This window comes from Mastacembelus armatus, chromosome 10 (assembly GCF_900324485.2).
Source record: "Mastacembelus armatus chromosome 10, fMasArm1.2, whole genome shotgun sequence".
NCBI classification, from domain to species: Eukaryota; Metazoa; Chordata; class Actinopteri; order Synbranchiformes; family Mastacembelidae; genus Mastacembelus; species Mastacembelus armatus.
Genome location: NC_046642.1, coordinates 2,315,197 through 2,331,401, shown reverse-complemented (window position 1 = coordinate 2,331,401; position 16,205 = coordinate 2,315,197). Strand labels below are relative to the sequence as shown.

At 43.1% G+C, this 16,205-nt stretch overlaps 1 protein-coding gene across 2 annotated transcripts in view; it reads right to left on the bottom strand.

Annotated features, from left to right (window-relative positions):
- Positions 1-16,205, bottom strand: part of b4galt7 (xylosylprotein beta 1,4-galactosyltransferase, polypeptide 7 (galactosyltransferase I)) — a 40,839-nt gene that overhangs the window by 22,911 nt on the left and 1,723 nt on the right. The window contains exons 2-6 of one of the 2 annotated variants that reach the window (XM_026329585.1): positions 13,136-13,471; positions 12,568-12,793; positions 12,046-12,129; positions 11,600-11,704; positions 9,979-10,964 (exon numbers count right to left, since the gene is read on the bottom strand). In XM_026329585.1, the coding sequence (XP_026185370.1) occupies positions 10,809-10,964; positions 11,600-11,704; positions 12,046-12,129; positions 12,568-12,793; positions 13,136-13,471 (907 nt within the window). In that variant the 3' untranslated portion in view covers positions 9,979-10,808. Of the gene's footprint in view, positions 1-9,978; positions 10,965-11,599; positions 11,705-12,045; positions 12,130-12,567; positions 12,794-13,135; positions 13,472-16,205 lie in introns of those variants that run through there. The other variant, XM_026329586.1, reaches the window with a different exon arrangement.

The following is a 16,205-nucleotide window of genomic DNA, read 5'->3' as shown; positions in this document are numbered from 1 at the left end:
GTGGAGGGGTGGATGCAGGGAAGTGTGTAAGGTGGGAAAGGGGAGGAGGGTCAGTTCTTATCTGATCTAGACCACTTTAGGAAGACACCTGTGGTATCCCGGACGATATATTACCACCTAAGTAGCCGTAAACCCCCCTGAGGTTTAGTGAGTGAGGTGGGTAGAGCTGTCAGACAGCTGCAGGCAGGAAGTAAAGACGACAGGCGGGAACTCCTTTATTTATGGAGCAGTGAAACAAGGAGATTTATCAAGGAGGAGTAGCAGACAGCGAAGGTGATCAGGTACAAAATGACAAATGATAAGAGACAAAAGAATGACGGGAAGGAAAAACAGCCACCCACATTTCATACCTTTACTCCAACTGCTTCTTCCTGTCACTCACTTCAAATCAGTGTAATGGGTTCCATCATTTAGTTTGGATCTATAGCTGACTGACATTTTTTCTCGTTTATTGTTAAAAATAAATTATTGTTAAGGTTTTCATTGATCCATTTGGATTAAAAACTGATCTTGGTCGTGTTTTGTGCAGTTACTGGCCCCACCAACCTGCACACTGTTGGTTGTTTATTGATGTTGTTCTTTTCTCTCTCCTTTATTCACTCACTGCTTAAATCGAGGCAGATGGCTGCACAAACTGAGCCTGGTTCTGCTGGAGGTTTCTTCTGTTAGAGGGAGTGTTTCCTCTCTACTGGTCTAAGGGATTTGTTGTTGTTAAAGTGTTTTGAGGTGATTTTCTAAAATTTATTTTTGGTGCTAGACAAATAATTTGAATTTAAATTGAATAGTTTTGCATTTCTGATTTCTGTTTGTTGTCGGTTGCCTGGCAGAGCCTGGTTTTATTCTCAGCTCTGATCTCGTCGCTGGTTCTGTGTTATTGACAGTATCGATCGCTGATCTGATTATTAGTTTGATCTGTCCTGTCAGTGTCTGCACAACTTCTCTTTGATCTGCTGATCTACCTGCTGGGCGAGCTCAGAGGATGTTTACTCCACACCTAAAGTGTTGACAGGTGTCATGGGGGGCTGCTCAGGTGAGTCTGTGTGTGTGTGTGTGTGTGTGTGTGTGTGTTGGTGATAGACACTCCCTTTATCTCCAGGTGTGTGCGTTGCTGAGGGACACTCATGCATTTCTTCTACATCAGTGTGTGTCTGTGTGTGTATGAGTGTGTGTTGATGTTTCTCTGCTCTCACATGTGTGTGTGTCCAGGTGAAGGTGTGTGTGTGTTGGGGGTATGAATCCTCCTGTTTGCCCCTGGGCTCTTCCTGTAGCAGTGTATGTTTCCACCCCCCAGGCCTGGGGACTTTACAGGCTTTAACTGAGGTCATAACAGCTCCCCAGTGAGGACAATTAGCTGCTAAACACCTCCCTGCTCGCCGCTGTTTGTTTACCCCCGCACCGTGTCTGTGGCATGTTAGCTTTTTGTCCACGTATGTATTTAACCGTGTAGTGCCGGGTCGACGGGTACACCTGGAGAGTCCGAGGAGGAAACGGAAAGAAAGACAAGTTTGTTGACGAGACGAATTTGAAAAGACTCTGAAACCATAAACACACACTGACAGTTTCTACCTGTTGCACCTGATTCACACAAGGCCACTGTGTCACAACCCCACTGCATGTTTAGCCTTTCCAAAATAACAGGGTTCAAAGAAAAATCACAAATATACAAACTGAAATAATCTACAAAATGTTGTGGAAGCACAAATTGAGGTTGGAGTTTTAAGATCTCTTACCGACCACATCCACTTCTAATATAAAAAACTTTTAAATTATAAAAAGTGAAATGAAGGCTTGGCTTCAGACAAAGGAGCAAAAAAAAAAAAAGAAGGAAATGCTGCAGACCAGAATCATCCTCTTAGATCATTTCACCACTTCTCCTATGGGACTTTGACTTCACCAAACACTCGTGGACGTTCGGACATCTGTGGACATGCCTGCGATGAAACCCGCCACATATCGAAAAGTTCATTTTTAGCGCCGAGGCGTGGAGGCCATTTACACGGAGAGCCGGGTGACGGCCGAGGTTGTGCCGAGACACATCGTCCATCAGTGTCCCCGTAAACACCCCACTGAGTCTCTGACTGCTGCATGTTTCACATGATTACAGAAGGTGTCACTTTATAATCGAGTCATATTTCTGAGTTAACAGCCGGTCGGTCCTGAGGAGGAGATGAAACCTGTCTGTCTCTGCACAACTTTACAGACTGGACATGCAGCGCTGCAGGAACTTTAGTCTTTACCGCAAGAAAAAGTGATTTTCTAAGGAAGAAAGGATCAGGAAAAAATAAGAGGAGAGGTTAGGCTAAAGAATTTAAGGGGAGAAGAAAGGAAAATAACACATGAATGCAATAAAATAAAGGAAATATAGAAAAAAGTGGAAGGCCATAAGAAGCAAGAAAGAAAGGAGAAAAAGGAAAAAGCGGAAAAGAGAAAAGAAAGACTTAAGAAAAGAAGGAAGGATTCAAAGAAAAAGCTGAGAAAAAGCAGTCAAAATAGGAGAGGACAGGAAAGAAGGTAGGAAAGGAGGAAGGATCAAATGGAGAAATGAAACAATGACAAAAAGGATAGAGGAAGAAGGGGAGAAGAAGAAAAGAAGTAAGAAAAAGGAGAAAAAACCAAGAGAATAAAAATGACAGAAAGATGGAAATAAAATAAAAAGAAAGCATGCAAAGAAACTAATTTCTCAAAAAGGAAAGAATAAGGAAGCAAATAAGGGAAGAAGGAATGAGAGAATGAAAAAGGATCCCCCAGAGTCTGTGTCATTTGTTTAGATCCTGCAGTTCCTCGTACAGGTGTGTGGCCTTGCAAATGAGAAGCTCAGAGCTTCAGTTAGTGACTTGCAGCAGGTGGTTATCAGCTAATGAGCCCTGAGAGGAGCAGCTAACACCAGCACTGTTCAGTGTCTTAGGCTCACACAACAAGCTGCACTGTGACTGAACACCGGACTGAAACGCTGTAGGTGTTTCATCTAGAATTCATTCATTGATTTCCCAGAAACTCACATATTTCCAAACGTAAGCATCAGGCTGCACGTGACTGGACACTGGCAGGACATGCTGCGTCAAACACACGGACAGTAACGAGAAACTTTCCAGAGATCAGTTTATATTGATTTAAGACGTTTTTGAAGGAGTTCAGTACTGATTAATATTTCCATCAGTTGTAGTTAGAAATAACACTGGTTCTACCAAACTTTTTATTACTGCTGCCTCCTGTTATTATTGTTAATAACTGCTATCACCCCCACAGCCGTTCCTTTGGCAGAGGGAGGAACGTGGCTGGCCGACATTCCCTTTGTAGGAAACCTTCATAAAGACAGAGTCGGCGCCGTCTCTTTGACTCTGGCAGCTTCTTTCATCGCAAACGTCCTGAAGTCGACTCACAAGTTTTCAAACAAACCTCGCTGCACGTCTTGCCATTTCCTCCTGTCGCTCTGTGCTGATGTTTCCCTGACACTGTCGCTCTAACGTGGATTCTTCACGGTAAAAACTATGAAGACGACAGGAGTGATGATGGCGCTGACCTCTTTGAAGCTGACACAGCCCCTTTACTCACAGAAAATATTTCATTAGGACTAAAAGTCCAAAATACAGAAGAACTATCACCAAAATATACTATCTTACAAAAATATATAATATACAAAGTAAGATAGATAACAAAATGTTGATAGATTGACAAAACTGATTATGTTTATTTTTATTTACTGCATTGTGATTTAAAGAGCAACACTAAACAGATGACTGTGTTTCTGTTCTTTATATTTACCCTGCTACAGCTCAGTACAGTTTACTATAAACTAAAATCACAACGTTTTTTCTTTAATGGGTTGATTTTGTGTAGGTCAGGAGTAAAAACATTTACACCATTAACTCACTGACATGATCCGACAGATGCCTGAAAGATCTGTGAGTGAAACCTAAAGGCTCTTTTCAGTCTGTAATTGGGGAAATTCTTGTAAATCAGAGTTGAAATTTAAACAAGCGATCCCTGGAAACCCCTTAAGGGCCCCCCAGGGGTCTCAGGATCTCATTTTGAGACCCTGCGACTGTACTCGCCCAAACTGTCAGTCAGTGTTTCTTAACGCCGGGGGCCTACAGTCATCTCCTAAACGGTAATTTATGTGTTGTTGTGGAGGACAAATTGCTGCAGGAGGTGCACCATTAGCTAAACTGCATTTCACAGCAACGTGTTTTCACCTGCAGCACAGCTATGCCAAAAATGTCATAACTCAGCGCCGGCCCGGCGGCGGCGGCCAGAGACACAGGTTTTTACAGAGAGAGGGGGGTTTACTGGAACTCCAGCACACTGTCAGAGACAATATATGACTGTACACATTCTGACACACTCACAAACAGCCACTGATGCAAGCAAACATACTAAAGACAAAAACACATGTGATAACACAGATTGTAGATAATCATATGTCAGATATGTCTCCGCCGGACCACTGGGAAACACTAAACCCTCTGTGGCATCTGCAACCACTGAGTTACTGCTCAGTCAGAACGACTTAATACGACCACATGTTAAACCACAGTCAGACCTAAACCACATTCTGATATGGCCCCACTGCTGTGGCCCCTACCCTGGTACCCACAATGGCACCAACTCCATCAACAATTGACAAGAACATACATCGCACCAGCAATTTTACCAGTACAGACTCAGTTGATGACTCAGTTTGGCACCAAAAAGGACTCGGTTAGGTTTAGCTGAAAAATGACTCAGTTAGTTTTACCTACAATAATGACTAATTAGTTTTAGCTGCAAAAATGACTCAGTTAGTTTTACCTACAATAATGACTAATTAGTTTTAGCTGCAAAAATGACTCAGTTAGTTTTACCTACAATAATGACTAATTAGTTTTAGCTGCAAAAATGACTCAGTTAGTTTTACGTACAATAATGACTAATTAGTTTTAGCTGCAAAAATGACTCAGTTAGTTTTACCTACAATAATGACTAATTAGTTTTAGCTGCAAACAGGACTCAGTTAGTTGTAGGTGCAATCATTAGTTTTAACGACTTGGTTAGGTTTAGGTGGGGAAAAAAAAACAGCTCAGGTGCGTTTAGGTGAAAAAACAACTTGGTTAGAGTTAACTACAAAAATGACTCGGTCAGGTGTAAAATCAAAACAATTAATGAGCAGAGAAGTTTACACCCTCACTCTGTTCCTCCATGCATCTAAGTGTAGAAATACTGTGGTACAAGTAAAATGCATTCACCCCCAGTACTTTTAAAAGTCCTTTGTACTTTGTCCCTACCCCTCCCATTTTTTTGACACCAGTTATTGAGAGAACTGAGATAATGTTCAGTATCAAAATTTGACTGCAAATTACAGATTAACACTTATTCGTACTTAGATAAATCTGTTAGTTTTCACAGTTATTAAGATTCAGTGCTGCTGAGGAATTAGTCTGAAAATCAAAACATCCTTGTAACACTGTATTATCTATGGATTTCCAGGCTCTTATAAACTAAAACGAATTGGAGAGTACTTACCATGTGTACTCACACACCACAATTACAACCAAACTGCATGACACTCCCCAGTGCGATTTTAGGAGATTCTGAAGAAATGACATAATCTGTATTTGTATTTCAGCATGACAGGTTTTAAAAACGTTCTTTATGACTGTCGGATCACATGACAAATTGGTTTTAAACCTGCTGTGGAAACGTGAACATCAGTTGATCTGAGTGAGCCAGTTAAACAAAGGTTCTCAGCCAGTAACAAACAGCACAGCGCTCTCCAGTGGTCTGATGCTGAATCACACTGGGGTCCAAGGTTTATGAACAGAGTTAAGAACCATTCAGACTTTTACCAGGTCTACTGCATTAAAAATGCTCAAACTTTCCCCCAGCCTGTTTACACTGGATTATGGAGATAACCTGTGTTTTCATGAGATATATGAAAAGGTCAGAGGTCAGCACTGACACGCCTGGGCCCTCATCTATTAGTAATCAATCACTTTACTGACATTGCATCGTTTGAAGGCACTCAATTTGTAAGGACGTTTTTTTACAAGTGTCTGACAAACACACAGGTTGGTTAATGGATGGATCAATGAACAGGCCTACCAGGGGCACGCCCAGGGGCCCAAGGGGCCCAAGGGGTCAGGGGCCTCCTAGGCCAGAGCACTGTTAACCTTCTCACTGGAAAGTCAAACAGCTAAAAACAACTACAACAAAACACAAAATCACATCTTCCTCCTACAGAGGAGGGGGCCTGTTACATCTCTGTGCCCAGGGGCCCATGTCTGTAAAAGTACATCGAAAATATATTAGAGAATTTAGAAGTCAGGTTAAACAAACTGTGTTTAAAATTAAAATTAAAATTAAATTTTTTTTTATTATTGAATTTATCAATTTGGGCAATTGTTGGATTCATTAAGTGTACATCAGAGGTGGACAGTAAACAGGAAGAGGCAGAGAGAGGTGGGAGACCAGCCCGCCGTAATCACTCACCACTCACCTGTTCACCTGTCCTTCAAGGCAGGGGACAGTCAAGCAAAGATGGTGGTACAACATTAAAGCTGCACTGAGGAAACCATTCGACTACCAGCGCGATCAAAATCTAAATATTTTCAGGCTGATCCAGTGACTCTGGAAAATCATTTCTGCCAGAAGGTTTGTTGTAAGACCATGCTGCGCCTCACAGGCAATAAATTATTCTAAATTCAGGGTGAAAGGCAGTTGGTGCAAAGATCTGAAGATAACGTGTGCTCTCCTGATCTTAGTGCTGCATTCGCTTTAGGATTTTAGGTGATGGTGGTTATTAAATAATCTGTGCTGCTCAGAGAGAAATGGCCTCAGGTTTTAATATATTTCATGTCATTTATCTTTAGCTTCAGAAATGGGATTTTTTTGGGAATTTTTTTTTTGGATGAAGCTATTGGAATAATTTTGTCTGTGTAATACTAGACTGACTTTACTGTATTTTAGAACATTTACTAAGAACATTTACTCGTGTCCTTCACTTCAGTTCTGAGGTATTGTACTTTACTTGAATATTTCCATGTTATATTACTTCACATCCTTCACTACATGTCAGAGCCAAACCTTTACCTGATCATATACATTCATGTGAAATGGGCCATTCTGCACAATGACTACTTTTACTGTGGATACTTCAAGTACATTTGGATGACAGTACTTTAAGACTTTTACTGCAGTAACATTTGGATTGTAGGACTTTTACTTGGAACAAGGAATTTTACACTGTGGTATTTCTAATTGTACTGCAGTAAAGGATCTGACTACTTCTTCCACCGCTGCATTTAATATCTAATTTATGCTCTGAAAGTGTTTCATGCATCTGTGATGATCTGCAAGTTCCACATTAAACAGACTGAATCTTCTCTGGTTCTTCCTATATATGCCTTATAGTGTGTGTGTGTGTGTGTGTGTGTTGTCCTGTGAAATGTCTGTCAGGTTCAGAGAAGCAGCCAATCAGAGTGTGACAGACGAGTGAGCGTCTGACCATCTGTAGGTGGACTGATGCCGACGCAGCAACACACACACACATACACACACACGTACACAACTCACACCTACATTATAAAAATGTGGATCACATTTGGTCCCGTTACTGTAACTGTATATATCCCTGATAATGTTTACTGCACCGTGTACTTTAAAGTTGAGGCTGTCAATAGAAAACAATATCTCTTTAATCTGACTGAAATCATTCTGATCAATCTTGCCCTTGACAGTAAAATATGTTACTGTAATAATCAGTAATCAATAATTACTGATCAGTCTGTCTCACACTATAAACTTGATCCAAAGTCTTGCTGTATGATGCTGCAAAAGGCAAACGTTCGGGGATTACAGTAGGCCTTACTTGGACCTGAAGGCCAAACTAGAAATATGTGGCCCTGCGACACATCAGCAGCTTCCTGGGAACTTCTAATAACTGTGATTATGATGCCATGAACTCATTAGTCATATTTAAAACCACAAATTAGGACAAAACTATTATCACCATGTGATGAAGGTGCAAATATCTGTCCATCGGCAGACTAGTCTAACACCACCCAACTCTTCAAACCACAAAGTCTGAATAAAAATCAACAATCATGCAGAATAAAAGCCTGTCACTAATATCAGAATCTGTATTTATTCCAAGATCAAAAAGCAGCAGACGAGACATTTGCTTGTGTTTTGACTCCGTCTGGTCCCTCTGAGTTTTATTAGTCATGTAGTGAATATGATTACATGCTCTCATCTCTCCAAGTTTATCTTTTATTTTTGCTAATTGCTCCATAATAGAAGCATAATCCTTCACATTCATTAACGAGAGCTGAAAATTAAGTGTTGGCACCACATCTGTTCCTGAGCCTTCAGCATCTATAAATACATGTGAACCTTCTCTCTTAGTTATTACTATACAATTTCCATTATCTTATATTACCACTGCGATAAGGAATTATAATCACTAAGCGGGGAATTAAAAAATTAGCACAAACCTGCAGGGCAGGAGTGCTGCTGGGGTCTATTTGTGGCAGCAGAGAGGTGTTTTTCCCCTTCACAGCCACCTCCAACAAAAGGTGAAAATTGCACCCAGGGGAGAACAGCTTTTTGTGGGGGGAGGGGGTGTAGCTTCACCCCATCCTCTCTTTGTCTCCATCTCTCTCTCTGGCTCTACCCCAAAAACCCACAACTGTATCATCAGAGCTGGTATTTGGTCCAAGGGGCCCCCAGGGGCCCCCAGGGAAACACAAAGTGCTGATATCCAGCAGCAGGGGGAGGCTCGGACAGTCTACCTGATCAACACGTGTTCGCCCTGCACACAGAGGCAGACGACTGCGCTGTTTTCATGAACACTGACATTACCATGGTAATTATCAGGTTAACGTCCAACTAGCTGTGAAATTTCCTGATGACATTCCAGCTTCTGAAGGGACAAACCATTTCAGCTTTTAAAAAACCAGGAGCTTTTTCTCGAGATGTCACATCTGCAGACATCCATCCATCATCAGTGCCCCACACACTCATTTTTTCCTTTGGACTTACTTTTTTAAAAATAAGAAATCATCAAAAACCAAAAACTTACTTAATCTAAGTAATAAAGAGTCAGTTACACTGATGATTATTTTACTGCCATTTCCACATCTCCTCGTATTACTGAAAAAAAAGGTAAAGCAGCCCCTTTATCAGAGATCTGCATTTGTTCAGCTTTATTTAATGTTCACACACACATACACACTCTGACATAAGAAGAAACAACCTCGCAGTATTTTCTGTAGATTGATTTATATAAATACTGAATATTGTACAAATACATGGCACCGTCTGTCTCTGGAAAAACATTCTGGCCTGTGAATCTTCTGCCTTTCACACTCTTGAGCGCTCCCTTGAGGCCGACCAGCAAATAACAACAGAGAACGAGGTGTCAGCAGCCCTCTGAATAGGAAACCAAAAGCCCGGACAGTAACAAGGAACCAGAATTTGTATTAAACAAAATGGTGGCAGTTTGGAAAATCTCTCGGGAGGACACACTCTTTGCTCATTTGTTTCAACAGCTTCTCAGAGACTTTTGTGCAGTTCAAGGAGCCAAACTCTGAATCTTCCAACAGGCAAAATGCAAAAACATATCAAAGATACACAAACTGAGCTTTTCTTCAGCAGTTATGTGTTGACAAGAGGTGACTACTGCAAATCTGACAGACAAGTATTTGGCCTTTTTAAGCCTCTTCAAATGTAGGTCATCAGAGCCCTGAGTACTGTCTGCAGGCTTGACCAGTCCTTTGTAAATGAGACATCTGCAGTGGCACAGTCAGGAACCTGATGTTCCCGATGGAGATTTTAAAAACCTGTAGATTTTTTTTTTTTAATCAAAATGAGTCAATAATTACTGAGGTTTGATTTTTAAATAAAGATTTTTAAGAAGTTTGTGTCAGTCAATTAGCTTTTTGCTCAGCTTTAGAAAAAGATCTTGTAATTATTAGATGGTTTTTATAACTGTGAGATACAAAGTTCAAATGACAAAAAAGCCTTTATTTGTTGAATGCATTGTCTTTCCATTAAAGAGGGAGATACTGTCAAAATAAAACAGACGTTTCCTGCTTTCCACCCAAATAAAACGAGTTTCAATGAAACCTCAGAGCTCACATTCTTCGTTTTAATGTCATCAGCAGGAAAATAAAACACACACAACGAGATACTGCTCGGGTTAGTAGTCATTTCGCCAATAACTGAGGAATCCTCAAGCGCTGAGGGATTTTCTATTTCATCCTTTCTCCAAGTCAAATAAAGCGTCAGACGTTACAGTGCGATGCAGGCTCAGCAGATGTACGGGATATCTGGTGAAGCATGCGTCGCTGGCATCTCTGCTCCATTTGCATGAGCCCGGAGTAAAAAAAATAAGTTTGCCTTCACACCAAGGCAGCAGGTACCAGAAAAACCAACTGTTCTAGTTCAGTTCAGACCAGTTTGGCTTGGCTCCATTAAAAAAAAAAAAAAAAAGCTGTAACAGTCCAATTATATCCACTGCGGTCTGAGGCCTGATACCAGTGACAAAACACCAGCAGTCTCCCAGTAAATGTCCCAGAATTGACCAGTTTGACAAGTAGGAAACCATCATGAGGAGGTTTTAATGTTCGATCAGGTTTTAAAACATCAGTTTTACTGGGGAGATGTAGCTAAAAAAGGAAACTTCCAGTCTGGTTGAGTCCATTTGTACCGTTTAGATCAGTCATTAAAAACAAACAAAAAAAAAAACAAAAAAAAACCAGCAGGACCAGAACTTCACCATGAGTTTCTGTGCAGCACCCCAGAATCAAAACAGACACCCTGTCACCTGTCCTCTATACCAGAAGACACCAGGGGGTCTGGCTCTGGTCACACTCCAGTTTGGTGTTGATAATGGTGCAGGGAGCGCCGCCGATGGTCAGCTCCTGTCTGGACTCCACCTGGTAACGAAGGTTAGTCAGACCCCCCTCCGGGTCCACCTTAAACTGCTCCTACGGGGAGGAGGGACGGAGGGTGGGGGAGGAAGGACACGAAGTTGTTCACCAGAGGTTTTACTGGGAATCCTAAATTATTATTTCCCTGGGAAATAATAACTGACTTGCAGGCAGTGAATCTGAAGCGGATTTTTAAACAGAACTAGTAAATGAGGAAAGTGTTATATATATTTAAAAATCATCCAATCCCAGTACAACCACATAAGATGTGGTTTCTGCCTCAGTAGCTCTGAGCTGTTAAAGACACGACATTGAGAGATTTTAAATTCCCTCACAGATGTTTTTCTTGTTCCTTTTTCTTCTGCTGCTGTCACTTCCTTAGAGATTAAACCTACATGAAATGCTTCTGATCAACAGAGGAAGATTTTGAAGATGTTTTGTGCTAATCTGTGTTTGAGAAGAAGCTCATTGCTGACGTCAGTGCACTTACCTTTAGGCTCCTCATGTGTTTTGTGAATTTTATGGAAAAGCGTTAAACCTGAGCTGCAGGCCATGGTGCATAAAACCATCGTACCATGAAACTTGTCGGGTTCTAAGAGTTTTTTTTCCACGACTCACATACGGCCTGAGAAACAGATGAGCAGCTCCACCTCCAGTATTTCTGATTTTTTTCCCCAGATGAACGTTTGTACCTGTTTCTGAGTGGCAACCCTCTTCTGGTCCCTCTTCCTCCAGGCCGGGTCGTGAATGTGGAGGAAGGTTTTGTATCCAGTAGTGATTCCACTCGGTCTGAACAGCTGCAGAGAAAACACAAGTCATCGATAAATTTACCTGTCAGACCTCATTTAATCTGATAAAACAGCTGATCTAATGGCTCTGACTCGAACTTAGCAGGACTCACTCACATTTGTTGAACTAACAGACGAGCTTGACTTGTTGCATAATTTTATTTTCTATACCAGCTGCCAACCTTTTTATTGCTGTTCTGGACCACACAGAAAATTACAGACTATTAATGTCCACATGACTTCAAACCTGTTTACTGCTGAGAAAGTTACAGGTTAACCTACTTCAGTAGAACAGGTTTAGAGAAGTGAGTATCTCACTGACACGACCGCTGTTCGCTGGAGACTTTTACCTGCAGCTCGGCTTTTCTCAGTCTTCGGTAGAACTCGTCGTCCTCTCTGCCCCAGCCCCAGAACCGGTTTGACATCCCATTACACTGGAAAACAAGACGCAGAGGTGATTGGTGTTTTCTGTCTGCAGACACACAAACTACAAAACACAGTCGTCACACTGAGCGTCCCAGACCTCAGCAGCTTAAACAGCTCCATCTAGTGGAGAGTTTATGTTATTACACAAATCTGGGCCAACGTCACAGGGCAGCTTCCTTTAAAATGAAGCAGGAAGAAGAATGGTTTGTTTGTGTGGGTTTCTGTCTGAGCCAGCCACATAAAGAGCTGAGGTGCAGACAGATGTGAAGGACAATGTGCTGATATTACATAATCCACATCTGTTAAACAGCAGCAGAAACATTTGTGCTGGATAATATGTGGCCTCTGTTGAAATGTCACATTTTCGTGACCAAAAGCTCAGATGACCACTGACCCCTGACAGAGCCTTTAGAAACCAATAGACCCAGTGTGAAGCAGACCAGTACCATGTGGTAATGCTTCTTGGTGAGCAGCAGGATTCCTCCTACGTAGGTCTTGTAGTGGTAGAGCGGGTGCAGCTCAGGCGAGGCCACGTGGAAGGGCCCCTCCTCAGGAAAACTGTAGTCCAGAGCCTCGTTCAGCGGCAGCAGGTCCACGTCGTGCATCGCCAGGTAGTCGGTGTCGTTACCGCTCTCCAGGTAACCCACGTTGATGAGAGACGCTCGATTAAATCTGGAACAGCAGTAGACAAAAAAACATTACAACCTCAGCTCAGGTATGTTTTATGCTGTAACGACACAGATCTGGATTCGCTTAGGTTCTCCAGACTTCACAGAGGGTTTCTGGATTTCTCTGCACTGAGAAGGAGCAGCTTCAAATTGGTTGTGTCCAACAGGCTTCAACCAAACTGACTGTTTTCAGTTCAGCTCTCATTAAAGCTCCATTCTCTGTCTTCTTCTTTTGTACAGAACAAGAACAAAAACCAAAACACCACAATGAAGTGCAGCATGCTTGGCAGGATGTAGCCAGCAAGCAGAGGAAACGAAGAGTAAAATTCTTTCTTCCTGTGCTCACCTGTAGTGATCCACCTGGTTGATGACAAGGATCTTGTGGCGAATCTTCTTCTTGTTGAGGAACGTGTGCATGAAGGGAACGAACTCCAGCAGCTCCTCAAAACGCTCTCTGAAGGGGACGATGAGGGCCAGTTTGTGAGGGCCCCAGGATGCGTCGTCCACCGGAGCGTTGGCCGCACAGGGCGGCGGCGGCGGAGGCTGCTGAGGGCCACGTCTGTCATGTAACGTCGAGGACATTTCGCCCGAACAGCTGAGCTGCAGCCAGAGCAGAGAGACGAGCAGCAGCACCATGCACAGGCCGAACAGTTTGTACACTGTGCATTTACCAGACAGGAACCTGGAAACACAGAGCACGGAGTGGGGGGGGGGGGTCCTCAGTACAGTAATTTCTTTTTTCCCCATCAACAAAAAACAATGCCACATAAAAACTGAAAACAACCATGAGGTTTGTAGAAAAAAATCCACTGAGCAGGAGCCATGCATACAAACACACAAACCACAAACCTGCACCTCCATCAGATGATCAGCTACATCACAACAGAAATCCCAAATACTGATTCAACAGTTACGTGAGAGGCACAAAGCGCAGATTCAACCTGCTGTGAAAGGAGGATAGAAACTCACGTCTCTCATGCAGCACAACCATAAAAACCAGGCAAACGCCAACCGGTCGACAGAGGCTCCCAAAACTGCTCCCTGACCTCAGGCTGCACCGCGAACAGCTTTCTAAGCGTAACCAGGAAATCTGATTCAGACTGAATTAAAACCAGAGTTTGGGTATGAAGACATTTAATAACTTTGGAATATTTTGTAAAGTCTCAGAAGTACAAAGTACTATTTCAGGTACTTCTCAGTTCCCTTAATCAGATCCGTGGTTCCTTCAGCCATCTGGGATTTTTAAGGTTCCCATGTTTGGAGGCAGTCCAGCTGAGATTTCTGACTGGGAACTTATCAGCAGATAAAATAAAACCTCATTCTGCACAACATGTTTGTTTTAAATTAGACAGGACCTTGAAATTTCATGTTTGGTGAGTTAGATGCTGAAGCAGCTGCATGTGATGTACAGTCCAGTATCATAACCTGCTGCAGCTTTTCAGTGAAGCCCCATTAGACCTGCTGTGGCTGCATTATTCCCTTAAGGAATGATTAGGTCCCACACTGGATCACTGGAAACCCTGGCCTTTCCATTAACACGTCAAATAAACATGAGGTCACGTGGGCTGCACAGACCATGACTTGTTGAGGCTACTGTAATGAGCTCTGGATATTCCTGGACCACAGTTTGGGAACCGCTGGTCAACACATAAAGCTGCTACTCACTTCTGCTCCTGACGGGGGATTTTAAAGCTCTCCGATCTTTAAAAGGCCAAGAAAGAGGGTCACTGAAACAGTGTGCTTTCAAGACTAGAGTCCTTTTTATTAACATCTGCATCTCTATGTGGATCAAAGCGAAACGTAACGAAGCAGTTTACAGCCTGGTCTGACAGCCTGGTCTGACAGCCTGGTCTGACAGCCTGGTCTGACAGCCTGGTCTGACAGCCTGGTCTGACAAAATTTACAGGAACAGAAAACAAAGAAAGGCTTCCTGCCAGATTCAATTTAAAATACTTTAAGAGCCCACTTCATCCCCAAATACAGACTTTTCAGGTACTTTACTTTGTAGTGCTGATTTGTACACAAACGCACCACAGACACAAAACAACCACAGAGACGCAAACGCACCACAGACACAAAACAACCACAGAGACGCAAACGCACCACAGAGACGCAAACGCACCACAGAGACGCAAACGCACCACAGACACAAAACAACCACAGAGACGCAAACGCACCACAGACACAAAACAACCACAGAGACGCAAACGCACCACAGACACAAAACAACCACAGAGACGCAAACGCACCACAGACACAAAACAACCACAGTGACGCAAACGCACCACAGACACAAAACAACCACAGAGACGCAAACGCACCACAGACACAAAACAACCAGAGACGCAAACGCACCACAGACACAAAACAACCACAGAGACGCAAACGCACCACAGACACAAAACAACCACAGAGACGCAAACGCACCACAGACACAAAACAACCACAGAGACGCAAACGCACCACAGACACAAAACAACCACAGAGACGCAAACGCACCACAGACACAAAACAACCACAGAGACGCAAACGCACCACAGAGACGCAAACGCACCACAGACACGCAAACGCACCACAGACACAAAACAACCACAGAGACGCAAACGCACCACAGACACAAAACAACCACAGAGACGCAAACGCACCACAGACACAAAACAACCACAGAGACGCAAACGCACCACAGACACAAAACAACCACAGAGACGCAAACGCACCACAGACACAAAACAACCACAGAGACGCAAACGCACCACAGACACAAAACAACCACAGTGACGCAAACGCACCACAGACACAAAACAACCACAGAGACGCAAACGCACCACAGACACAAAACAACCAGAGACGCAAACGCACCACAGACACAAAACAACCACAGAGACGCAAACGCACCACAGACACAAAACAACCACAGAGACGCAAACGCACCACAGACACAAAACAACCACAGAGACGCAAACGCACCACAGACACAAAACAACCACAGAGACGCAAACGCACCACAGACACAAAACAACCACAGAGACGCAAACGCACCACAGACACAAAACAACCACAGAGACGCAAACGCACCACAGACACAAAACAACCACAGAGACGCAAACGCACCACAGACACAAAACAACCACAGAGACGCAAACGCACCACAGACACAAAACAACCACAGAGACGCAAACGCACCACAGACACAAAACAACCACAGAGACGCAACGCACCACAGACACAAAACAACCACAGAGACGCAAACGCACCACAGAGACGCAAACGCACCACAGAGACGCAAACGCACCACAGACACAAAACAACCACAGAGACGCAAACGCACCACAGACACAAAACAACCACAGAGACGCAAACGCACCACAGACACAAAACAACCACAGAGACGCAAACGCACCACAGAGACGCAAACG